The 27640-nt window shown below is 39.1% G+C and overlaps 1 protein-coding gene across 1 annotated transcript in view; it reads right to left on the bottom strand.

Moving 5' to 3' along the window:
* Window positions 1–24202, bottom strand: part of CENPC (centromere protein C) — a 28426-nt gene extending 4224 nt beyond the window's left edge. The window contains exons 1-18 of the mRNA XM_042049501.1: window positions 24104–24202; window positions 22734–22780; window positions 21507–21568; window positions 21090–21178; window positions 19954–20044; window positions 19641–19851; window positions 18565–18768; window positions 18012–18391; window positions 16543–17377; window positions 15943–15981; window positions 14649–14722; window positions 13494–13562; window positions 11645–11749; window positions 10725–10823; window positions 8049–8147; window positions 7615–7769; window positions 7086–7176; window positions 5573–5642 (exon numbers count right to left, since the gene is read on the bottom strand). Of these exons, the coding sequence (XP_041905435.1) occupies window positions 5573–5642; window positions 7086–7176; window positions 7615–7769; window positions 8049–8147; window positions 10725–10823; window positions 11645–11749; window positions 13494–13562; window positions 14649–14722; window positions 15943–15981; window positions 16543–17377; window positions 18012–18391; window positions 18565–18768; window positions 19641–19851; window positions 19954–20044; window positions 21090–21178; window positions 21507–21568; window positions 22734–22780; window positions 24104–24118 (2735 nt within the window). The 5' untranslated portion in view covers window positions 24119–24202. The remainder of the gene's footprint in view (window positions 1–5572; window positions 5643–7085; window positions 7177–7614; window positions 7770–8048; window positions 8148–10724; window positions 10824–11644; window positions 11750–13493; window positions 13563–14648; window positions 14723–15942; window positions 15982–16542; window positions 17378–18011; window positions 18392–18564; window positions 18769–19640; window positions 19852–19953; window positions 20045–21089; window positions 21179–21506; window positions 21569–22733; window positions 22781–24103) is intronic.
* Window positions 24203–27640: the final 3438 nt, after the last annotated feature.

Genomic DNA, 27640 nt, shown 5'->3' with positions numbered 1-27640 from the left:
TTCTTCAGCACTTTTTTTAACTGTCTACTTAATTAGTCTTCCTTTCTGAGCTTAATTGTGAATTTGTTTTGATTAATTAGCCTCAGAGCTCACTTGGCACTAACTGAAATACAGGAGAAGCACTCAGTTTCTTCAGTGTATAGGCTACTGCATCCTAGGGGAGTCCCCTCTTTGTCAGCAATAAAATTTCAAGTTCAGATAGTGTTTGAAAAAAACTTTTTTGTAATTAACTTTCAATTCTTGTAATTACCCCCGCTGTACTACAACATGAAAGGGTTGCTAACATAAAGAAAGGGTAAAATTCATTAAATACAGGCCTCTTCTTCAGTGGATTATACATCATGCTCATTAGCTGAACCCTATAGTTTTAGATAAGATGACATAATGCTGTTAAATGCAAGTGATCAGATCACTACTAGAATCCCAAACCACGAGTGTGGGTTACCACCAGAGACAGCTGTGTCCTTGTGGCACCAACACCAGAAAACCTTTCCCATACCAATCTTTTCAAAGTTGCTCAGCTTCACTGAAAACACTTCGCATAACCTAGACCAGTCAGTCTGCAACATGTTTGAGCTCTAATACAGAGCCCTTCATTATGTTTACACCTCTCATATCACTCCCTTCCTCTCGCTCTTTATGGCACGTTGACTCCAGAAGACACCCTCACAGCATTACCATCCATCTGCCATCTTGATCAACTCTCATTTCAGATACTGTTACTGAAAACACAGGAAAAGGCAGCTTTAAACACCATCACAGTGAAAAAATTTAATAAGCTAAATGAAATAATGTGTGTTAACAGCTATCATACCCCTTAATAAACTTCCTAAATATTTGTTAGGAGTACTGGAATTCTTCAGTTTTCAAATTTAAAAGTCCTTACCTACCTGAAAAGAGAAGTTAAAAATCTTATTCCAGACATTAATATTTTTTTCTGTGAACATTTTTAGACTTGTATCTCAACTCAACAGTCAGACTGACAAAATAAACACTTTGCTTCTTCCAGGTCCTTGTTTCAATCACTGTGCTCCAAACAGGACTGCAGAAGGAATGCAAAGTACCTGTGGTTTTACAACCTTTTGTGTTGCACTTTCACTTGGGCACAGAAGTTTAAATGAAGCAGATCAGAAGAGGAGCTTTGTGAGTGGGTTTAAAAACATAGAGCAGCTCTGCAGGCAAACCTTTTAACATATTTGTTTCCTAATAATCTGCAGCCGACTGTTTTGACAGGTGATCAACCATGTTTGCATCTTAGAAGTGGACCACAGGAATCACTTTGGTTGTCAAATCCTAACTGAAGCTCATCTATGCAACCCAAAAAGTTTGCCTTTGAGATCTCTTCTGACTATATCTGTGAACAGCTGTGAAGTGACAAGATATTCTGCCAAGGAAATGTACCAGTTTGGAAAAACTAGGATATTCAGTTACAACAGCTGTCAATACCATTAAAGAGGCATGGTCCATGCTCTTCAGTTAGATGTATCACCTGCAATTAATCACCACTTAAAGTAAATCCTGTATTGCAAAAGACATCATGCAGAGTCTATACATCAGTAGAAATCCAAGAAATATTCCTTCATGCTGAAATGCCTTTTCAGCTGTTATGAGGAAATGGCTCTTTAGGTTTATTGCATTCCCCAAATGTTAATTTAAAATCATCTGCAGATAACCAATTTAGTTGTGCACTTGAAAAATAGAAGAAACTGTATATGTGCCGCAACAGTCTCTTTTATTGGTCCTGTTTATTTTTTCTGTAATTACTCAGCTCACAATCTATTTTATGTTTACAGAGTCGTACAAATATGGATGTGCATACACATCTGACTGTTCTGCCATCATTCTTCTGCTAATTTAAACTGCAGAAAGCTTTGTTAGTAAAACAGGAACAGCTTTCTAACCAAATGAAACTATGAAAAGATAGATTTGCAGAAGAACCTACTAACCTGTAATTTTTTTGAAGGGAGTCAAAGCCTTCAAAACTCTGACTTTTTACTGTGGCAGGACTTTTCAGTTAAGCCTCTTAAAACAAGCCCCTGGATGTCACCACAGTACCTACTATAGAACACATGGACCTATCAACATGAAGCTGAAATATGTGACTTGGCTTTTGTTTCCAGCTCTCTCAATTACTGTTGACAGAAAGCAATGAATTAATACACTGAAACAGGGATATCCACTAGGATATAAGTAGGTATCCTCTAGGAACAGTAAGTGCATCTCACAGACAACAGAAAGGCCATGTCTCTTTCAAGACAAAGATCCCACACATCACTCCACAACAGGTAACACTGGTTAACCAAGTTCAGCCTAGCTCCGCAAAAACCTGGCTAAAAACAACAGTAGCCAGAGGAAGTGAGATTACCCAGCAGAGCAGAAAATATGCTGGCAAAAAGAATCACACACATGCAGGAAGAATATTAACTTCTCACATTTCAGAAAAGGCTTATTTCTTTGCAATATCCTATTTGGCTTGATGTATACAAAAACGTAGGAAGGAGGAGCCAAAGCAAGACCAGGCAGAGGTGAAACATCAGCTGCTGCTTCTGACTTAACAACTGATTATTGATTGACGCACTGCACAACTCAGCAGCCATAGGAGTCCTGGAACTCAGAACATTCTCCTGCACTTCCTCAAACTATATTTAGGCTAATGACACAGCAGCAAATTTCTAACAAGTGCCAAGTTGAAGAAAAAAATTTGAAATGCAATCCAGACCAATGGTGAACAACCCAGGTCCTGCTATACACTAATGTTTTAAAGAACAATTTTGTGCAAGTGGCTGCAACAAGTACAACATCCATGTAACTGAACGAACTTAGCAATGTTCAGTAGTTACATCCTACTGTGAAGGGCAACTGATTTACATCTCCTTGCAAGAGAATTCAACTAAATTTATCTCCAGCTGTAATACACTCTTCTTGACTTTCAAAAACCAGACCCTAATGAGCACAGAGGCCAGCAAAGGACCAACAGCTGTGCTTAAAGCCCCATCTACTGACAAATAATAGAATTGTTGCTAAACCACAGCAATATTCCAGAGAACATCCCTAGGCAAACCTGATATTGCTTCTTAAAAAAAAAGTAAACCACAAACATACTCAGATGTAGTCCAGCTACAAAATGTTCTCTGCAAACTACACGGGACATTTCACCTAAGAAACTGACCTGCCAGAAAGCAGCAAAACCATCCAGCCTAAAAAGTGATGTACTTTACCAAATCCTCCCTGTTCTCTTGATGCTCCCAGACACAGAAATAGGAAAACACAAACAGCCATGCTGACCTTAGACCTGCACTTGGACATCTGCACTTTCCAGCCTGTGTCAGGAAAAGGTCTGCACACATTACTTCTGCTTAAGAAAGCATCCTGAAGGACTTAGTGCTCTTTACCCAAAAGAAAACCCCTCAAAACTTTGCTGCCAAGTTGCAGTACAGTGCAGTGGGGGAAGACACATCAGTGCCTGGTATGACATGGGTAATGTTATCACTTCTCATCTCAGCCCACCAAAGGAAAACACATCCCTAGCAAGCAGCAGCCTGCTGAGCTCTGCCACTGCATCCACCCACACTTTCCTTTAGGACAACGTGCTCTGTAGTCCATCCACATAAGTTACCTATGCTAACCCCTTAAGTATCCATCCTTCTGCTACCCAATCTGCAGACAGGTAACACAGATAAGAGTTCGCAGGGTATCTTTCTTCAGAACTCCCTGGCCATTAACACAACTGAAAAGTTTTCTTGTTCTGATTTTCAGCTGGAACCAATTTGCTGCTGGGATCAGAGACCATCACATCCATGGCCTGACTGCTGGGAGACCTGCTTGGGTTAGAAGCAGAGTCTTTGGTTTAATCCTAGCCCTGTACTCTTTTTCCAAGTGGCAAAATTCCAGATCTCTGTAGGCCTGAGGAGTTGAAAGACAAAAACTAAACGTTTTAGTGGGTGGAATCCCCTCAAGCAGTGAGACAGCATGTGTGCCCATCTGGTAGCTGGTATGGCTCCAACACAGGAAGGACATTATTTGAATCTTGCTGACCTTGAAAAGACCAACCCAAGCCCAAAATTTAGAAAAGCTGCCAACATCAAATTTATATTGTAAACCATATGTAACTAATGTAACTAATGTAACTAATGTAACTAAATGACTTTTTTCTTTTTAAAAAACTCTTAAACTGCTTACAAGAGTTGGAGCTGGAAAAAAAGTCTTTCTGTGTAGTCTGAACTCTGACAGTAGTTCGTTTCAAGACAGAACTAAACGGCAGTAGGCACATTCCTGTTTCATTTTCTCAGTTACACATGACTTAGCCATGAATGAAAAGACAGCGCACAACTTCTACCAGTATTTCCGCTGTCAGTCTACATATGCACTAACCATAGGAACTACTGCTTGAAAGAGAATGACAGTATTATCCCAAATTCCCCAATCCAAAGGATCTTTCACAGAGGCATGGTAATCTTGGTGTCCAAGCCCTTCACTCACACAGGAAGTTAGCTGAAAGCCAATTCTTTCCTACTTTAATGTATACTCTAGATTTAGCATAAAGATCATGGCCAAAACTGCTTACAAGGTTAGTGCTCAATCCTCAAGTCCTTGGAAGTTCACAATTCCAATTCAATTTTCCTTATCTCCTTCTCTTCGAGGATAGAAATGACCAGAGAGAGAAAGCAGAATACCACAATAGCTGTAGTTCATCCTTATCTTCAGCCAGAAGAAACCTCGAAGAGCTTGGGAGACAAATGCTATGTATACCATCTGCTGTCTAGACTTGGCTTCTGGAGTATACAGTGTAATTACAGCTTTCCCAAAGGTCCTCATTATTATCCAGGAACACAGCAAGCAAATCAAAAGGAGATATTAAAGTAATACATTTGGCAATGACCTATCACTGTTACACAAAATAAAGCTATCAACAATGTTCAGAGCTAATCAAGCCATAGCTTCCACAAAAAAGACACAACTGATAAGCTCCTACTTAAGAGCTCCTATTTTCCTATTCAGATTGGAGGCACTAATCATCCAGCTGCCAGACAAGGAAGGAGCGCCTGTCATTAACATATAAGAAGGCGGCTGGACCCCAGCACAACAGCATTTCAGCAGCCCATCTCCTAGACAACAATTACTGGAATGCAAACAGCAGGTTCATCATTTAAACAGAGATTATTCTGAGCAGGTTGTACCAGGCAGTTGTTAAGACTATGCATCAGATGTTAGCTGAAGATGTCAACGTTTTTCAAGTGCTAAGCATCTTTAGGGAGATTAAGCATATTGATACAATTTGGAACAACAAATATACCCACACATTTCATACTTATAGTTTTCTGTCACTGGATGGCACAAGAACAGTAACTGCTGCAGAGCAAGGCCCTTCAGTATGTCATTTCATTTTGACAGCCAATTACCAACATACTTCTGGCTTTTGTCTCAACTCTTCGTACGTTGATTTCAGCTGCTCTGTATTAATTTGTAATGTTAGGATGGGCTGACTCGAACATTTCTGTATGTAAAAAGAACTTCAGAACATACAAAAAATTAACAAGTGTTTAGGCAAACTTCTCTGCAGAAAATTCTTCACCTGTTTTTGAGTTGTGTGAAGAGAAGAACACTTTCTTCATTCAGAAGATTACGTATGTTATATCCATTTCCTACAAATAAAAACAGAGTAAGTTTTCCTTAGGAGCCACTAGGACTGAAGTCCTGTCTTGTCTTCAGCCAAGTATATTTTTTTTTTATATATTTTAACAGAAGGAATATTAGCTCCTAATCTAGGATGCCACTCTTACAGGCAGGTCAGTGCATTTCAAAGAGACGACAAAGAACACAGCTAGTGTCATTTACTTCAATCTTTGCTTAGAAGATTTTTACTGAGAAGAATGTAACGGGTTTGAGCTCTCAGCTCTCAAAACCCACAATAAAACTTTAAGGTGACTGAATCTACTTTAATTTATTCCTACAGAAACTATCAATAAAAACTGCAATGGAAACTTACCTGCATATCTTCACTTGAGATTTGCACACTAACATGACCACAGAATAGCATTATCTAATAGGCCCTGAGCATCAGGAACGAGCAACCTCCTAACACTCATATACAGCCACACGATGAATTACAGGGATCACCTGCCACAAACACTGCATTGCCCATCCAGACATACTGAGAGCAGCCATCAGGAAGCAGGGAAGAATGAAGTGTAGATCCTTACGGTCATACAAAACTTTCAGTGTTCTATATAATCTGCTTTCCCAAAAAGCAAATGACAAAATTGTCTCTACAGACCCACTAAACTTTTAAAACTAAAACAAACACCAAAAAAATGCTTCAAAACATCAAGCATTAATTGAACAATGATTGTTCACTCAGGACATTGTGCTGAAAAGTTAACGGGGAAAAAAAGGGCTAATTCCTCATTTTCTAAGGATAAGCTTCTTCACAAGAAGCTGTACAAAAGCTCTCTACAGCTCCATGAACAGCCTGCTTTAACACTACTACAAAATCTCCTGACTAGTGTCTTAACCCACTGATGGACAGCTTCCCGTATGGAATTCACGCCACTTTTATATCAGAAGGACAAAATCAAGCCTTTAAATTATCAAAATAACATATGAAGGTACAAACTATTCAACAAGATATTTTAAACCTTCTATATACAAGCACAAAGCACAAAATATGGTGAACTGATCCAAATGGATTTTCATAATTTTACATAGGAAAAAAGCAGCAAGCATATGGTGACCAAAACAATTATATTAACTACCACTAACATTAAGCTGTCTGTGATGTTTCCTCAACATTACAGCTAGTGACAGAACCAGAATACCAAGATAAATTTACTCTTAGAACTTGGTAGTGTCACCACAACATTGAGGCCAACTCACATAAACAAGCGGTATATGTATCCCTGCATTCAACAATTAGATAATCAACCCATGTCCAGTGTTGTGTCACATTCCATTCTTCATCACCCTGTACTTTCCCATTCTCTGTTCAATCTTCTCTCTTTCAGTCATTCTGTTTGGTTTTGATTCCTAGCATGCTAATTTAGTCTCATGCACCTCCCAACAAATGGGTTTCAGACCCATGTACTCACCTGCTGGAACATAGAAGCAGTCCCCTGCAGTCAGATAATACGATGTCTTATGTAACGTAACAATAACTTTGCCACGGATAATATGGAAAGCCTTAATGGAAGCCAAAGGTTCTAAGGTTAGCAGCACTTCCTTTGCAAACATTTAAGAAAGATATACAAGAAAACACTTGCATACATATAACAAAGATAAAACCCCAAATAAGCTAGCAGAGCTGCAATCCCTTTTTTCCATACTGATGAAAAATAAGATGCTCAACTCAAAAGGCAGATGGGGTCCAGTTTTATTTTTTTGCTATTTCTATCTTGCCTGCAAGATCCAGAAAACAGGAGCACATGGACATACAGATTTAATACAAAGCAAGGCAGGCAATGTGCATGCAAATTACCTCTAGCAAACGATTCATTAATGTTTGTTTGTATTGAGGGGAGTCAGGGGGACCTCTCAACTTCATATGTTACTTCCAACCGCTCCAACAGATCTTCTGTTTACAAAGTCCATTTTAAAAAAATTTCAAAAAAGCACACTTACTATTGTATCCATGTGGACAAACTGGTGTCCCTTTTCTTTAAATGGTTTCAGAATCAATCTACCAGTTGCAAAAAGAGATGTATTCAAAGTTTTGTATATTTCTACTGCTTCATCTTTGACGTAGTAAGTGTTACTGCTTGCAGCGTTGATACAATCTACAAAAAACGTCCAGGAGATTAACATTAATGCTACCACATAATTTGTCTTGTTACATGCTCAGTGCATATTCTTTCAGTGCAACACCTCCAAAATCTAGACTCAATATTTAGCTGAAAAAACAGGACATTTTTTGTGTCTTCCTCAGAACTTTCTCCAAAAGAACAATGAATATTTCAAAACCTCACCTTTTTATGCCAAATGTGGCATGAACATTCTGTTTTTCTTATCAGTCTACATGATTCAGGAAGTCCCTTGGCCACATCCCTTCAACTCACCTAGATGTACTTCCTTATTTGTTACTGGGTCCAGTACAATGGTTGGCTTAGACGTATCAGCTAGGGTGTGGTCCAAACTTGCAGGTATCTCTCTTGTATCTGAGGATACAAAGAAACCAAAACAAAACCAGAAAAGTAATCAGTATAGATTTTAAAAAGTTACATCATTTAACCACAGCTTTTCCACAATTCTAATGTCACACATTAAGTACTTAAATTTTCTGTAATAAGTGACTAAATAGACTGAATACTCTTTCTTCAAATAAAGAAAACCATCCATAACAATTCTTTGAAAATGTCTTTTTCATTGGAATTATTTCTGTGTGTAAGAGATGAACACTCTCTAAATCCTAAGGAATTTCCTAGGATTTATCCAAGGAAACTATTTATCTTATGGTATTAACAACAGTATTTACTCAAAAGTAAACTCTTGTGTTTTGAGAGAAGTGTTTTGCTAGCAACAGATGCTGAGAGAATATGAAATACATGATGAAGTACGAAGAACGTGTTTTTGCTCTTACCCACTACTGATAGGCATCAGGACACTTAAGAGAGAAAGCATTCAAAAGATAAGCACATGTCCAATTTTCCTTTTCTCACGAAATAACATTACAGGAAGCTCGCTGTAAGTTGTAAATCTGAGAACTATTTCTATAATAAAAAGGATTTTTCCAGAGAAAGCAATATCCAAAGAACTGATGACACCGCTATGCTTTTCAAAAAGAAAAGTGATGCTTTAGAATATTCACAGCAGAATAAATATCCCAAAGCTCTCTTGCAGAATTCTCTTAAGCAGACAATTTTAGCTCTACAGCGCACAGGAAATTTCTTTAAACACAGACCGAAGAAGCATGCTAAAGGCAAGCTATAGGATTTTGTAGGCACACATGGCAGCTTAAATACTCTTACAGCAAGACAGTCAGGGGGAGGAAGAAAAGTTACTGTATTTGAACAGCTTTGTTCCAACATAACCATCTCTCCATAAAAAGAAGCAGCAACAGGTGTAACTCTACAGCTATAAAAACAGAATTTTTATTGTATCAATAACATTTAAGAATTTGTGCTAGAAATTTTACTTGGCTGACTGGCCTTATATGCATCACTAAGACTCAAGGATGTGTCTCCAAGGACGAATGTCTGTCACAGAGGAAATCAATCACCTCTGGAAGACAGTTCAAAGGCAACCAATAGTTCTTGTAAGATACAGTATGAACAGTTAGTACCAGCTCAGGTCCTCATAGGCTGCAAATGATTCATATTACAATTTAAACTGTACTTAGATCAAAGACTGACTTAGACCAGGGTTCTGTCTCCCATCAGTGGCCCAAAACAGGGATTCCTTCCATTCCCAAAAATGCCGTAATAATGTACTGATTGTTCAATAGAATACTTTTCACCTCTAATCTGGAGCTCACAGGCTTTATTTAGAGCTATTAATAGTTAAGTCTCCTGTGAATATACCTGGTTCTTGCCTTGAAACTACATAAATATTTTTATCCACAATATTCAGGAAGCACACAGTGAGAATGACCACCTTATTTTGCTGAAGAACCCAGCTCTCACTGTCTTCCTTCCACACCTTCTAGTTCTTGTGTTTAAAAAAACAAGCAGAAAACCCCAACAAAATCATTTATCCCTATTTCCCTTCTCCATATCATGATTTCAGAGGTGTTTTTAGACCTCCTCCTTAGAGACCTCCACAGTATTCTCTTCAGGGCTGAGGAGTCTTCACTACAGAAGTCCTTCTCTGTTTTTGATGAGCTTTCCCTAAACCTTCTCTAGTCCTACCACTTTCTTTTTGAGGTAAGGAACAAAATTTACATGAAACACATATAAAATCAGAAATTGGTACCAACAGTGATTGTTTTCTTCCTTATTTCTCTGATGATTATTTCAGTCCTGATTACTTTAGTGCTAGAACTGTATGGCACTTTCCATCCTTGTTAGCTCTTGTTTTATTAATTCTGTAACTTCACAGAGAAATGTTTCAGCTTCAAACAAAAGCTCTAGACAGTCCTCATAAAGAAAGGCTCTTTAGCATTACAACATCTTCCAGAGAGCACAGCAAAAATATTTTGGCTTTTGGACTTTGACTCTCTTTTCTGAGCACTATTTACATATTTATTATCTACTGAACAGAGAGTCTCTATTTGTTTAAACATAGATTTATTGCCCACTTTGAACTATTTTAAGCATTGTTCTTAAAGCTCTCCCTTCACCTACGGTGTTGTGGTTTTGTATTTAACCTACAACAGCTTGAAACCCTACTAACACTCTCTGCTGCATTTTTAGATGTGTTACTACAGGTATCAGTAAAATGGCGGCAAGTTTTTATACCTTAACTGTGCACACTAGCATCACGATCTGAACACAAAGTAAGTACAGTTTAGTTTCTTCAGCCTCTGCTTTAAAGGCCCAAAAGCACTTCGGGTATGTCCAGCATTTCTTCCTTTCTTACTCTGAGGAGCGAACAATTTTACAACAAGAATGTACAACATTGCTATAGATCCAGTAGGAGCAGGTTTTTCCACATCAGATCACATTACAAAATTATGTTATAAAATTATTTTCACCCGGAGAGAGAATTGAGTGTTTATGGGAGGAAAATCTTACAGCAATAGAGCATTTGATTAAAGAGACTTTAAGTATCCAAAGGAAAAAAGTCTGTGTTCATACTTGTTTTATCTCTTTTCTGCTTGGGACGATCCTTCCTTCTTTTACTCTTCCTGGGAGATGGTGTTTCTGGATGCACTAATCCACTAATCACAAGCCCTCCTGAAACAAAAAGATGTTAAACAAAGTTCACTAACTCATAGCAAATTTAAAAGAATGCAATCTTGACCAACCAAATAGCATTTCAATTGAGAATACACTTCCTTGGTGCTGAACTTTTCAGATCACTTTAGAAAGCCAGAACAAACAAAAAAGCTTTTCAACATTAAGTATCTTGGAGTGCAATGCAACTTGAGACATTTTAAAAATAATTTCATCAAATTTCAGTCAAAGAACATTTCAGAAAACCATGACATGCAAGTAATTTTTAAGACAAAATATCACTTTTAGAGACACAAAGAAATACTATTTTTGAGTGAACCAATTAATTAGGAAAGGACTAAACTAGGCTGAATTGTCAGTAAAAAAAAATTCCTGAGAACAAGATTTATTTTCTCACTTAAGGTATTTAACACTGAGACTGAATAAAATATTATAGTATCAGCTCTGGAAAACAATCCTCACACAAAGAGAAATGCTCCAATGAATGATCCAGTAGATTGTATCTCTTTCCAGTATCATACATAATCTCTGGCATAAAAAACCCACTAGGTACAGAGAAAGTGTTCTGTTCTTCCCTAAATAATGAAGGCAAGGCAAGGGTACTTAACATGCTCTGCTGACACTATTTTCAGCTGACACAGGAGTGTCAAAAGAGAAGATGACTACATGGAGAGATGCCTAACTGGAGACCACAAATAATCTTTTTTTAAAAAGTTATCCAATAATAAGTGTCTCAAAGCTCCCACAGCACAAGATCAACTCACAGATTTCTCTTTTCTGCTCTATCAGAAGGAAGCAAATAATTATTGTGGAACTCATACCTGAAGGCTGCATAGTATAGTTTATGCGCTCGCCTCTCCAGTATTCCAGAGGTCTTAGTCGTATCCTCTTTGTCCGACGAACATTAGGTGTGTTGGTAGGCATTACTAATTTGAAGGATGAAGTCATTCACATCAAGTATGAAAGAAAAATTCAGAGACAGAAAATATTAAGTATCTTTTCCTCTTGTTCTGTACCACAAGAGGGTCAGCACTTCCCAGCTGATATTTTTATCACATTGCTATCATGACAAGAAAATAGGATTCAAGTATTGCCAAATGCCTTCTTTTGCATACATCAGTATTTCACTCTCCTTTTTCTTAAACAATCATCACCCTGACTGGACATTAGATTTCATTCTATACATCTTAGTGAACCACAGACATACAGACATTAGGAGCTCAAGCTCAAGGACAGCAAACATGCTACAACTGTGAAGACAAAGCTCTAGGCAAAGACTAAGAACCCTGCCTGAATCTGGGGGATTTCATTAGCAACTGTAAAAAGGCACTGCCTCGGTTATGGCAAGGGGAGGGTAACAGAGACTGCATAGGCACATCCTTCTCTTCCACATTCATAAATTCTGTTTCCAGGGTCCAGAAGAGCAACACTTTTGCAAACAGAAACTCCACATATTTCCAAGATTTCGCAGATATTTATTTTCAGTTGTACTAATCACATCATCTCAACTTTCAAGTTGTGCAAGCTGCCATATATGAACACAGTGAGATATGATATTTCAGTGCTTGTAAGAGTAAAAGCCCCTTAAGATCTCAGAGAAAATTAATCAAGAATATTTAAATGTTAAAAATGGTAAATAGAAAACAGTTGCTAAAGCAGTTTTCGAAGTTAAACTGAAGTGTTGTGCATAAAAAAATAATGAAGCCAATAAAAAAACACCCACAATGTAAAACAGACAAGCATGGGACTACAACTGACTGCATTCCCATTGTTCCACCCTATCCAGACTCAGACCACCACAGAAGGCAGGTTATTTGCACTCTCAGTTTTACTGCGTAAAACCAATCCAAACTCTTACTGTTCTCACTGAACAGTAAGAGTTTGTCTTGACTCAGTTGTTTAGGAATATATTCAGTGCATGTAGCTGGGTGTGCAGCTGCAGTGCCAGCCAGAGATTGAGCTCTGGGTGGGAGCCTCAGGCAAGAGGTTGTGAACTGATGCTGACCCTTTGCACAACAAAGGGCACGGGGACCTGTGGCCCAGCCAGGTGACCGGACACTCAGAGACACAGCAGGAGCTGAGGACTCAGCTGGAAGGACCAGCAGGACTCGAGACTGTCCGGCACACAGACTGGGAGGGTACAAAAGCCCAGATGGTCCTTTGTTCCAGTTTAAGCTGTTATTCTGTTACTACACCATAAAATTACTTAAAGGAACCAGAGGTCTGAGACTCTGCTGTGGGAAATCCAGGGTCAAGCCAGCACGGAAACCTTGTCTGGCTGTGTAGGGAGTCAAGTGGGGCACCTGTCAGGGCACTGGAGCCACCCACTGTAAAGGGGATTCAGTCCCAGGACTTAAAGTCTCTGGTGGTGGGAGTGTGACTGCCAGAGTGGCTCCTTAAGTTTCCTTAACACTATACCATGAAAAACGGAAGTGTGGCAGATAAAAAGATAATTGTTGAATATGGCAATAAAAAAACACTAGAAGTTTTTAAAAATAACTTTAAGAGAAGGGCTATACATGAAGAAATAACAAATCTTATCTGTAAGTACTTACGAACAGATGAACCTATTTCTAGGTGTTTGCCTGTCTCCTTCAGCAATGTTTATATCAAGCTGAAAATGCATTTGCATTTACACACTTACATTATGATATTTTAAAATAGTCTTACCTATTTTATGCCTTGCTATGTCGTCTGACAACAGGTGTCTTAATTTGTAATTCAAGTCTTCAGAATTATCTGAAAACACATTCAAAAACCCCACCACCAACGGCGTTTATTATTCCTGACTTTTCTTCAATATACCCACCAGAAGCAACCAAAAGTAACACAAACAGAAGTCACAAGGATAGTGCTTCCAGTAACACGTTTTGCTATAAACATATATGAAACCCAGTGTAGATAAACAGTATATGTAATTAGTTTTTAAACAGAGTAAACTTAAAAATTACTTGAAAATTATACATTCAAGTAAATACTCCTCAGACCTCTCCCTCTTCATAAAATGAACATTGACAAATTACAAACTATACACATAATTTTATTGATCAAAGTGCACGGTCATTCAGATTCATATCACTCAAACCTAACTTTAGAACAAATTTTTAACCAGAACACACACAAAACTAGGTATCTGAAGAAAGCATTGCATGGACTAATAACATTCACATCTGACCCTGAAACACTAATGAAAAGACTTCGTATCTCCAGGGCTCATGTCCATTATGACTACATGTGCAACTTGTGTAGTGAAACTTAAAACTGAAACCAAACAAGTAATAACACACACATAAAAACCCCCAAACTCAAAACGAAACCAAACAACTAACAAAAAACCCCTAACACAACAAAACAAAACCAACCAACCAAAAACACCCCAAACAACACCAACAAACACTGCCCCCCTCCTTCCCCCCAAAACCACCAAACCAAAGTATTCTTTGGCAAACAGGCCATGACACCATTAATGCCGTAATTTGGCTCAGGGTTGCCTGAAGTGACTGCATACAGGACCACCATATGGCAACACATCAAACTGGTACAAACTGAGCCTGAAAAATTTTTTCTAAGTATTTTGGAAAGAATAACTTCATCCTGCTTCATCCTGGTAGGCATGATGCCAAACCGTGGAGGGCTGTGTTCTCCCAAAGCTAACACCATGAAGTAGTACGCTGCACCACACACTTGGACACAAATGTAACCACAGCCAATAAAACCTGCATTTCTTGTTCTGGACAAGCTGAACACAACAGAAATTACTGAACTGTCAGCTACAGTTTATAAGAAACCTACAAAATGCAAGGAAATACCAAGTTTAAACATTACCTGAAGATGTATCATCCTGTTCAGGAGACTTACTGCTGGAAGCAAATTTATCACAATCTTCTAGAACAGGCCCACTGCAAAGGAAAAAAAAAAAATACACCTGCTTGAACATGTTAAATGTCAATGGAACATTACACTGCCAAGAATAGTGAATTTAAGTTTGTTTCAGATCATGTGGGCTGGGTTTTATTTTTAAACATGTCCATACCAATTAAGACACTGAAGCAAATGACTGCTCCTTAGAAATCACAGGTCAAGAAGTTCATTAACTACTCCTCTACTCAGTCATCAGGCAGACAAATTAGTGTCCACACCTCCTCTCTAAACAGGTTTCCTAAACTTCTTTTTTCTCCCTTCCAGAATAGACCTTCTCCTCACCTCTGTAGCATTACCTTACAAACAATTTTCCATATACCACGATTATAGAAGTGCTTTAAAGAGTTGTTTTGCATACTGTAAGGAAAGGACAGTAAAACAGCTTTTAATACGTAGTCTGTAATGAAATCTCCCCCATAAAATGGCAAAAATTTACACATATAACTCCAACAGAGATTCCGTAGCAATTAACCCACTTGAAACAGGACTTCTACAGCCTTAACATCAGAACCCTTAACATTCCCTCTTCCCCCATCTGAGGCTGTGCATCACTGCTTTTAGTGTGCCAGTGAAGTTCAGCTGTTATCCACATCAAGTCCAAAAGATGCATTTCAATTATTTAGATTAGCAAACCTACACTACAAATTTTCCAAGTCAGTCTGCAGTAGGCTCCCTTAGAATTAAAGCCCCCAACATTTTCAGCAGAATGAATGCACAAGAATTTAATAAATTCACAGACTGCCACTCCTGTTTGCTTTGTTATTAAGTTCCCATCCCTTGAAAGGGGAAGATACATGCCTGTGTATGTGCACAAAGAGTTTGGATTGTAGATATAGTTCTATACCCTACTTGACATCAATTTTATCAGTGCAGCTGTCATTAGTTCTAGGAGCATTGGTATTCCTATTCAAAAATTACACACTCATGTGGAAGCAAGCCTCAAAGGAAAGAAATCCCCAAAGGCAAGAAGCTTATTATGACCCCTTATTCTTGACAGGAAGAAAAATTGTATTACTTTATTAAATGTATTAGCACAGTATTTAAAACCCTCAAGCATGAATCACAATCCTGTTCCACTCGGTGCTTCACCAGTAAAGCACAGAACACACCAGCCATACAAGTTGCTCAGTCTCAGGGGGGTCTCAGTGGGGCAGAAGTAGGATTAAATTAACATTTTTCAGACAACTCAGGAAATTACCTTTCGCAACTCACAACCTTCTCAGCTACAAAGGAATCTCTAGAAAAGAAAAAATTATTCTTATTACATTTGGTGTTAAGTCAACTTAATGAAAGGAACCTGCAGGTCAATAATTTTGCATCCTGAACAAAACTATAAAAAAGGCATTAAAAAAATTAAAAAGCAATGCAAAGAGCAATGATTATAAACCAGGTTTTAGACCACTTGAACTCAGTCTTTAGATTGACAAAAACAAATACAGCTGAAGAATTAAATACTGTATTTTCTAAATTTATTTTTCAAAAGGAACAAATTTGACAGTGAAGTTACTCTGTTGGTGGTGGGGTTGTGTTAAACGGGATCTGCTCTGCAAGTCTCACAAGAACACTTTAGAACAAACTTCCTCATGTAGGAGGCACTAAACATGGTACCCAGCTTTGAGAAAAGAATGTTGATTAAACTGCTTGGTTTCTCTATAACTATTCAACCAGCCTCAAACTATCACATACTTCAACTGGGCCATCTCTGCTTAAAAGGTGTCAAGATGAGTTTAATTATCTACCAAGTTATACACCACATTTGTAAGGAATCACACAAAAAGCTTACTGTAGTCCATGTTACCTGTTACGTTTCCTTTTGTTATTTTTTATTTTCACATCTGGTAACTTCTGTTTTTTCCTTGTCATGGCCTGTACAGAAGAGCTGTCAGAATCTGTTTGAGACTCGGTGTCTTCGGGGCTTGAGCAAAGAGCTTTATTGGTTCTACGTGGAATCTTTTTGGGTATCTTCCCTGAAGACTTGGCAGGCAAATGTTTCTTTTTAGGATTCTTCACGCTGTCCATGGGATGCTGTAATGCTTTTACAGAAGTTCTGTTATTTGCACCACCAGGTGACTCTGGTGTGTGTAATACATTTCTACGCTTTTCGGACTTAGTCAACTTCTGAATCACAGGAGTCTCCAATTTCTGATGCAAGGGTGTGGTGCATACTTCATTCAATTCTACAGGCTCTCTTTCAAGCTCTTCTTCACCAGGTTCACTGTCAGAACTCTCCTCTCTTTGTAACTGAGGCTTTTTATTACTACTTTTCTGGGCAGATTTTTTAAGCTTCTTCCTTGGACTTACTGTCCCTCTCTTAGCTACTTTAACTTTTGGAAGTTTCTGCTTAGCAGTTTGTTTCTTCTTAACTAAATGTTGAGAAGCTTTAGAAGCCAACTGCAGATTCTTGGAAGACTTGAGAGACTTTTTTAGAGACACAGTCTGCTCTTCTTGATGCCCAGATGAGGGCACAGGCAAATCCTCACTTGGCAGCATCCTTGTTTTACATTGTTCTTCATCAGATGGTTTTGTTTCCAGTCCAGACAACGACAACATCAGTTCTTCAGCTTCTGGTTTCAAGGATGTGTTCTTTTCCTGGTTTGGAGAGTCTTGTCTAAGTGCATCCTTTTTAGTCTTTCCTGTCAGTACATGAAACATTTGGACATTAATACCTTTTTCCTATTAAACCTGAAGAGATATGTTGATATCTGAATGCACAAAATAAAGAATCAAAATGGGGAAGAAAAAAAAAAAAAGAGGTATCGCAAAACCAGTTTTATCACCGATGGCTAAAAGAAGGCTTTCACTAAACTAGTCTACAAAAAACTTTTTGGCATACTTTCAGTATTTCCTAATTAAAAAGAGGGGGCAGAAATGTTACATTCAGTCTGCTTTCCAGTTTTCAGTGTTTCCTGCTACAAAACCCTTCACAAATAATTCCTAAAACTCAATCCCCTTTCTGTTCAAAGCACATAATCTCCTTTCTATGGAGAGAGGAACAAAAGCTTGTGGGTACCTACCTTCTACAGCTCCTCATAAGAAAAGACAACACTGCTAATTTAATTTTCAATGTCCTAACAGGAAAGGCAAAGGGTGTGGCGAAAAAAGTGAAGACTTTCTGTCTCACCCAAATCTAACTGTGCAACTGAAACACCAAAAAGGAATCCATTAATACCTATCATCTACTTTGTTATAATTTCCTTATAAACCACCAGAAAATAATCCAGTAATGTGACCTGGAAGGAAATACTGAAAAGCTGTTAAATAACTTACCCATATGAGTACTCTTACGGCTTTGAGATGGAAGGACATTTTCTTCACTATTAGATATCGGATCTGACTCTGACATTTCTTTGAGGTCAAAAGCTCCAACATCCAGATGATCCAGTTTCTGTTTAGTAAGTGCTTTTACCTGTACTTTTCTGTTCTTGACTTTCTTATTCTGCGGCTTCTTCTTTTCAGAGGGCTGAGATTTAGAAATGGGAGTTGCGGAGCCATTGTTTTTTGATCTTTTGCTCTTACTGGGTATTGAAATCCAAGCAGTAGAAAATGCATCACCTGATTCATCAATTAAAAATTCACATTCATCTTCTATTTCTATATCTTGATGTTTCACAGGATGAGGTGATGGTGGTGATATCGACGTTGAATATCTAAAGAAAGGACGGAAAAAAACATTCATATCATTCAGGGTTGGGGGGAAATTGACTTTCAGTCTTTCAAGTCTAGTGGTGACTCCCAACCTAGACACAGTACAGAACATTCCTCAGAAGAATTATTATAAAGTTCATCCTTCCTACTTTCCATATTAAGCCTCGAAACAAACCTCTGTCCAAGCGTTCTTGTTGCTACAGCTGCTAAGACAGCTGAAGAGAAAGACTTCTCTTTCCGGGCAGAAGACGCAGTAACATGTTCTGTTCCTTGCACAAGAGCAACCTGCTCATCTCTCCCAGGCTGAGATCCTTCCAAATTTTCAACTTCTCCACGACTCTTTGCTGCAGCTGACGTATTACAGTCATCAAAACGCAATCTATGAATGAAAAGCAGCATTCAAACCTGTTGCTATAAATCCTGAGTGCACAATAAAGTATTGTGAGGATGAACAGATGCTCTTGCTGACAGCATCTCACTTCTTATGAATGAGCTTCCCTTTGGAAACTTGCTGGAACACAGATTAGCAGTAGTACTTTCCAGCATAGTAGCAAGTGTCCACAGGCAACATGGAGTCAGCATGTGACTCTTGATCCAAGTGAAGGCTGCTCACCAAGACAAATTCCTAATTTTAGGAAAGTGTGCTTCAGAAATCACCAGGTTTCCTAGACTGCAGGTGCACTGTCTTTCCAATCTCATTCCATCAATGGGAGCCAATGGGATGAGCGTCAGTCCATCATTATGATCTACGCCAGAGATTCAATCCTCTAGGAAAGCAGAACTGTGGCCAGGACGACTAGCCAGTGTTGCAGTTCAGCTTCAAATCTTCCAACGAGGAGATAATAATCACAACTGAAGCTGGTTTACTTTGTAAAAGACATTTGTATATTCAGAGTGAGAGGAACAGTGACTGCTCATTCCTGCTTTAACAAATTCTTGTTAACTTTTAAAGTCAACACAGTCAATAGGATTTCACTGAAGAAGTCTAAACTGTCTCAGAAACTGGTATTTTGGTGCACTTTCCTGAAAAAAAGAGTTTAAATCTATTCTGACAGGCTTCCTTCACTTGGGTACTGCACTTATCACCAGAATATTAATTAAAAAACAATTCTGCCCTTTGTAAACCCAGATATGGAAACTTTCTAAAAAGTTTGGAATTATTTTTTATGAGTTCATAATCCAAATTTTATTTACCCTGAAGTGAGGGGCATGCATGGAATATGACACCACAGCATGTTCAGCTCTACTTACTTAACTACAGGAGAGCTTTTCACTTCCTCCACAGGAAAAGGTGATCCACGATTATCCTCAGAGTCCAAAAGCCCGGCCGGACTCTGGCACAGTGCTTCAACATCTTTTAATGTGTTATGTTTTTCTCTTTTAGACACAGGAGACTCTGGTTTTTTAGAAGCAGCTACGTAATCGTGTGTTGCAGGCTTCAGGTGTGATTCACATGACTGGCCTGCCATATATATAGGACAGGTTTAATTATTTTACTTGAAACCTTACAAATACCAAGAAATAGTTATTTTAAAAACCTTAATTCAGCAATAGCGCGACCAACCTCTGCTGCTGACTGGTTTTAGCGGTGAGGCAGGTGAGGGCTCTGCAGACTTATGGGCTCTTTTCACAGACTTGGCTGACCCTGCCTTGGGCTGTTGCAGTTGGTAATGAATAATAAGACAAAGTAAAATATTTGATAAAGCACTGGTATTTTAACAGGAATAGCCATTTCTACAGAACATGATATTATCTTCCCTTAATTCATCTTCATTCGAATCACAGTTCTATTTTAACTAAACACTTCAATTCTCTATCTTGTAAAACTTTCTAGAAGTAACTGCAAATTTCAAGCAACAGGTGAAACAGTGTGTACAGTAAAAATCCATATGCAGCTTTAAAAGGACATCCTGCTAACCTCGAGGTAAACTATTTATTATTATCATTAAAATGAATTTAAACAATTTAACTCACCTTTATTAAGACAGGCTGAGGTTTAGCAAGAGATTTGAGATTTGCTTTGAGATTATATTCTAACATCAGACTAAAGTAAACAAACACCATTATAATGTTGCCTGTTCTCAACCCTGCCATTAGTAGAATATCCTACTTAAAAAAAGTAAAACCAAAATATCAAAACTAAGTATACAAACTGATTATTGGCATCATCCTCTCAGGCAGCACACTAGGGCCTTCAAATTGTTTCCACTCTTCAACAAAGTTACAGGTATATGAAGTTATTGTATAGATAACTATTAGGAGTTAACAAGCTGTTTTTCTACATGAATCACCTATAAATTTTACTGTCCATCTGATAGTTAAGAGCTGTATCCTTATATCTGGAAAAGTGGCCACAACCAAATCCAAAGGAGTCCAAGACAGCCATACCCACCACCAGTAATAAGGCAGCGTGCTTCAGCCTGAGACCATAAGAAATTTAACTATCCCAGACAAAAAGCTGAAGAAGCTTTCATTAGTAAAAAGCCAAGAAAAAAAGCTATTAAATAATTCTACTTACAGAATATTTACTATTAGAGCATAACTAAGAAAAAACCACATTTTTCAACAACTATTATATATCATTAAATTATAACCTATATACTTTTACAAGTGCTCATACAGAACTAAATGCTACAGAACTAAACTTGTACCCACACGAAGCTGGACCCAGTGCTACGCTGTGACACTGACATAACTCACCCTTTGGCTCTGCATTGAAGTTCTCTTCTCATTTTTCAAAACAAAGGTTGAGCAATTTGGAGAGTTTATTGTAAGATCATCGCTGCAACCTATGAAGAAAAAAAACTGTAAATATGGGAATCTTGGAATTTTCCAAGTTTCATTTATTTTAACAAGTTCTAAGGCTTATTAAGCTCCTTTAAATCCAAACAAAAAATGAATCAGCTGCTGAGGAAGAGATTACCTTCATAAGACAGCTAAGACACAGTTTTATGAAGCTGGGAAGTGGCTGCTCTTAAAAACCCTGAGAAATACTATTTTTATACATTTTATCCCTATTTTTTATTTCTATCTCCTTACCACTAAATATAACACAAGGAAGAAATTACTTTTTTACTTTTATCAGCAAATTAAGCAAAACACCAAGTAAGAGCTTACTTTCAAAACAATCCTGTATGAGTTTCAGAACATTCTGACCCGGCTGTACATCAATCTTATTTCTAGAAAGATGAGGGAAAAAAATATTTTCAATCAAAAATACCAAATGCTCTTATCCCAAATATTAAAGTAGCAAAGTTTTACTTCTTAATACTTTATGTTACTATTTCCCACAGTTCCAACTTTAATATATTTTTACCTACCATTTCCATGCATAGATATCTGCAAAGAAATTTGTCTAAATAAGAATTCCAGGAAAAAGAGCCTCGCTGCTGCAGATTATAATAAGAATGAAGAATTCTCTCTACATAAAAGCAAACATGCAACTACTGCAACAGCCCTGAGGTAAATGAGCTTTGGGCTGACTAGAGTCTCACTTGAAATAAATAATTTTTTTTATAAATCAGACCTCGAGCTATGTTGCCTGCAGAGTGATCTAGTCACAGCAGACCTAGAAATGAAATGTGCTGCTGCACATCCATCCCTCCATACAGGCAGTCACCCTGTAAAACAAGTTATTTCTGCACTTATACAAAAGTTTCAGCAGCAAGGATTGGCTTGAGGTATCCAGTCCGTAAGCAAGTGAACAGCTCAGCTGGTTAGATTACTATTTCAAACCAGCACAAATGAAAAGGGCAAAGGTGAGTGATTCAGCAGCCAGACAGTACTGATCAAAACCAAAATAGCACTAGAAAAGCCATGGAGTATTACTCCCATGATGCTCAATATATACCTTTAAAAACAGCTAATTGTGCAGATTTGGTAAGCTCATGAAACACATGTCCAGATTTCAGTAACAAAAACTTCACAGACTTCTAACACGCATGTAAAGAATGTCACAGCACTGCAACTGCTCAAACTCATCTCTAACATTTACCAGCAAGGTTCAAATGTGCTGGAACTCTGTATGGGCTTCATTTCTCTACTCCTTGAAAGGCAACATGTTTGCACAGATTACTGCTTCCGTACTCAGGCAGCCCAGTTAGGGGTACCTCAGGTACAGCTACACCACAATCTGCTGCCTCAGCAAAGGAATACCAAGGAAACCCTTGGAGCTTTGTCACCCTGCAGAGTTTGTTCCTCTTACCCCTAAGAAATACAAGACATTTGGGAAACATCAAATGATCAGTTTAATAAGGTACACCACGTGTTTTGATGTTTAGCTCTCAGATAAAAATCAAGGTACATTTTCCAGAGTCTAAGAATAAGAGTTTAAATGCAAGTTACCCTCCTCCATTGCAGAATCTTGCTCTGTAGTCTTTTTTTAAATGATTCTGTGAAGAAATAAGAATCAATTTTTACTAAGCATGATGACACCTGGCAGAAAAACAGGTAAGCAGATCTCGAGGATTCTCGAGACACCTTAGTGGGAAAGTGGGAGTTACTGCAGCATTGTTTTTCTTAGAATGCCACAGTGCCTCTTCATACACTTGAAACCCGAGTATAACGAAAGTCATTCAAATAGCTGACAGGACTCCAGTCATTTACCACAACTAGAGCAGTAATAATTCAAGCAGCACATTATCAGTGTTGCCTTCTGTGACAACAAATGAAATAAAGCCACTGACCTGGGAACTGGCAACAGTTGTCGAGGATAAAACAGGAAGAAAGGGAAAGAAAAATTCAAAGGAAAGCACAGTGCAGTTCTTCACTAATGTGACAGGAGAAATCTCAAAAAAATGTAAACGTTTAGCTGAAAAACAACTATAACCTCTTCCTGATCCGTGTAAATTTAAAGAGAATATGCAGTGTGGAGATTGTCTAGTCCAACACAAGAGAATTCAGCACGTTTTTCTGAAGTTTGCCATACTGACAGCACTTCTTTGTGATTCCCCTTTGGCTATTACTTCTGGCATCAAAATAACCAAACCCCACATGGATTGATTTCACTGCAAATTTTCAACATCCGTTTAAAGTGGCAGAAGGAAATTATAGCTGACAAGGGAAAACAACTGACCAAAAGCCACCACTTCAGAAACTATGCAGAACCACACTCCGCAGTCAATCTGGCACTTGAGCTTAAACCCCTTTCCCCTGCAGCAGGGTGCAGCATAATGCACTGTCAAGTGACCTTGCACATTAAAGAAACTAAAAATTCCTGTCACGGACCTAGAAGAGCCTTTAACAGTTCATTTATTATTGTGTTCGTGTCGCGCTAAACATGAAGAATTTTAAAACTTAAGCACGATTCTAGCGTGCCTGGACAAGTGTCCTGCTCTTGATGTGCTCACTCGCCCGTGGAAGGCGGCTCTCCAGAGGCAGCCCAAGGGGAACAAGGGCTGGCACAGACGCTTGTGCTCTGAGGGGAACGGGGCTCCCGACAGACCAGCCCTCAGAGCTCAAGTGTCTGTGCCAGCAGCCGGACCCGGAGCGAGTGCGGAACCCCAATTCGAGCCTTCCTATCCCAGTCCCTCCCTTCAAGAGCGCGCCGAGGGCCGCGCCTCTGCGCTACGGGAGGGCCCGGCCGCTGCCCACAACACAGCAGCCAGCCAGCCAGCCAGCCAGCCAGCCAGCCAGCCACACACGCACACACAACACACACAGAGCCAGACAGCGAGACAGAGACACACAGACCGGCCGCTCCCGCGCTCTCTCACCAAGCCCTCCGCCATCCCGGACCGGGGCCGGCGCGCGCCCCCCGCGCCACCTTCGAACCTCGCGCGCCTTTCCCGGCGGGCGCGCGCGCACGGCCGGCGGGAGGCAGCGCTCCGGCCACGCCCCCCGGCCCCGTCCCATTGGTCGGCCGCCGCCGCGCGCCATGGAGGGCAGCTGGTTTAGGCGCGCGCGGCCGTTGCGCCTGCGCAGAAGCAGCGGTTGCCACCGCTTCCCGCCCCGCGCCCCTTTCCTGCCTGCCTTTCTCTGAGGGGACGGGCGGGGGACGGTTCCCGTTCTTTTATTTCCCCCGTGGGAAACGCCAGTTCAAATCCTCGCATTTCTAAACGCTACAAAACATTCATTGTCACCACGGGGCGAGGCAATTTTTTCTTTAGAACTCTACTGAAGAACTCAACAGTGAGCAACAAACAACGGCTTGAGAACGTAAGGCCGCAGTACCTTACAGTGCCAGCAAAACAGTGCCCAAAAAAATAGTTTTAAGTGATGCTTTTTATCACACACTTGCGACTAGAACACGAGGTCTCGTTATTCCTAGTCTTTCTGACCACTAAAGGGATGGTGCTGCTCAGTATGCATCTGGTCAGAGTTGCAGCTTTTCCCCTCAGTATGAAATTAAAACTCATACGCTGCTGGGAGAAGTGGGAACTTAACACTTCTTCCCTGTCTCTCACCTGTGCCATCCAAAGGATACACGGCAGCAACACAGCTCTACTGCTGTTACCAGTCCTGGAACTCGCTGCACCTTTAAGCTTGAGCTTCAATCAGCTTCATGCACCATGGATAAGCAACTGCACCAGCTGCTTCATCAACCACACACAGTATATCTTTACAAAAATAAGTGCTCAAAAAGGTCTCTGGTCAAATTTATCAACCTTTGGACAAAGGCTTAGGTTGCCACATTGTGCTGCACATACACTTTCTCTAATTGCACAGGAACCGATAAACTGTCAAGTTCAGCTTTTGGCTGAAAATCAGTTCATTTCTTAAAACAACTAGCCTACATCCATATTGTTCCAAAGAAACAAGGAAAATTTAAGAACATGAAAGTCATGAACTTATCTAAAATCTTTGTGTTTGACAACAAGTCTGTCAGATGTACAAACCCTCTGCCTAGCTCAAACCCACATTATTTCAGGATTTGAGAAGCCATGAAGAGGTGACAGAGGCCCAACTGGTGCCAGAGTTGTTCTTCCTACATATCACTATTCTTGAATAGCTTTATCTTTTTAATAAGCAGTCACATATTCCCTGTACATAGGAAAAGGGTGGGAAAATAATAGGGACATCTACTTTTTACTCGTGGTATAGATAATAAAAGCCTAAACCCATCTGATCCACCAAAGCAGTCCTGTTAACTGTATTGAGACCCTCACACAGAATCCTCATTACTCCTAACATTGAAGAAATATGTTACCTAACCAGAAAAAAGTTGAGCTGGCTGCTTAATGCTTTGCATGCACAAACATTCCTGCATCTATTAAGAGTGGTAACCATTCAGGGAAAGCTGGTGTAAATATGAACAAACTCTTCAAGAAAGCATATAAAACTTAACTCTGGCAAATCAACTGCTCTCTCAAAGAGTAACATTTTGAGGGAAAGCTATTTGAAGTGCTCTAGCGGAAAGACAGTTCTTCACTCCTGCAGGAAGACAGCATGCTCTAGCTGCTCCACGAGCATAGTGCATCTAACAGTCCTAGACAAATACAAGCTTTCATTGCAATGAATAAAAAAAAGAAAAAGAGAAAAAGCAGTTCTCAGATTCCAGGTAATACTACAACCCTCTAGCTGGGTAGCACTGTTAGTGACAATGTTGGAGATTTGGAAGATCAGCACCCCAAAATTCACTTGCCCAGTTTGACAGAGCCTTTTTAGTGTGATCACGCTGAGCACCTGCAGAGACTTTTGATAAAAAGGAGGAACAGACTGGGAAACAGGCTCTGTCAAACACAAATGCACACTGAATCAGCACACACCACTGCACAATCTTCAATATAAATACATTCAGTCTCCGTATCAGCAATTCAAAAGTTTAAAACACAACAAACAGTTTTAATGGGATACCTAACATGCCAACTTCTTCTACAGAAAGTCCTCTTGAAGTTACTAGTTGTGAGATTTTACCTAGATTAATTTATATCCAAAAAATTTTAAAGGTGTGCTAATAGATATCTAGAGCCATTGTGCATTTTCAGTTTTTCCATACCAACTTTTTAACTGAGCAGAACCCATCCACAGAGCATCCATCCAACAGACACACACAATAAGGAGCGGCATAACGATACAGCCATGTCTGCAAATTCTGGCTGTGATCCCTGCCAGCCTCGACCTGGACTTTTTACAAGGCTCTCAAAGGTGCTCATGTTGTCATTAATAAAAGCCATTGCATGAATTACATCTGACAGTGTACTTGAAACCCTGAGGACAGTCATAAAGCATTCTAGAATAGTACTTCACTATTTTTAAATGCTGCTTATTTCAAAAGCACAAGCATGATGTTAACGCCACACTAATGTATCAGAGTATACTTACTCAAAGTTTTGTTTCCCAGCCTCCAAATATGAGAGATGACAGTGTTTTCAACTTGACCTAAACCTTTAAGTTATCCTTAGCACTAATTAGTGATACCAGTTAACAGTTCAGATTCTAATACTGCCACACTGAAATATATTTTAGTTGTTATTTAGAAGTGGAAACTTACTGTCTGCTTATGCTTCCTCTGCACTCTAAATGTAGCTGCCTTTTCTCATGTTTCAAAAAGTTTCTCTAAAAGAAGTTCTTAAAAAAGCAAACTAGGCAGTTTAAAAAGCAGTATTATTAATCTAGAAAATTACAGCAATAAACTAAAGTAACTATAAAACTATATACACCTTCCACAAGACATCCTGCACGTAAGACTGAATCCAAAATATTGACATAATTGTATTGATTCCAGCTACTCAGTTCTATACATCTTGGTATACAGGTTCCCAACCTTAATACCTGACTTATTCCTGACGGAGAAGGAAAAAAGAAATAAAACTCCTGACCAATAGTGTTCATTAAATGTGAAGACATTCCTAAAGCTTAATCAATTATGACTGAGGATAAACAGCTAAGCTGTTAATAGCTTTTGCAACAGCTGCACAACATAATGTACAATAACAGTCTCTAAAGCTTAAACACATGAGAAGGTTTTTCAGTTTATAAGTTTTTATTCTAACCTCACATTGCTCTACCATGATGGGGAGAAAAAAAACCACCTCAAGTATCCAGTGTTTAAATGATAGAGTTAAATTATGATTTTTCTGTAACACACCTCTGCCTCACCACAGCAACAAAACTAGTTCATAATAATTTCCAATTAAGCAGAATTTTTACACTTTGATATCCCAGTAACTGACCAATGAAGGTTAAAACCTCACTGTTCAGTAAAGCTCAGACTTGTGCTGAGGACAGGTGTACAGCACAATGATTTGCTATAGGGAAATGATACCAAAAGGAGCAGCTGAGGAAACTGTCTGCTGTGACAAACATCCAGA

Source organism: Corvus kubaryi, unplaced genomic scaffold (genome assembly GCF_017639235.1).
Source record: "Corvus kubaryi isolate FWS band 111438036 unplaced genomic scaffold, C.kubaryi_AGA036_p1.0 71, whole genome shotgun sequence".
In the NCBI taxonomy this organism is placed as follows: domain Eukaryota; kingdom Metazoa; phylum Chordata; class Aves; order Passeriformes; family Corvidae; genus Corvus; species Corvus kubaryi.
This window is presented reverse-complemented; position numbering and strand designations above follow the sequence as displayed.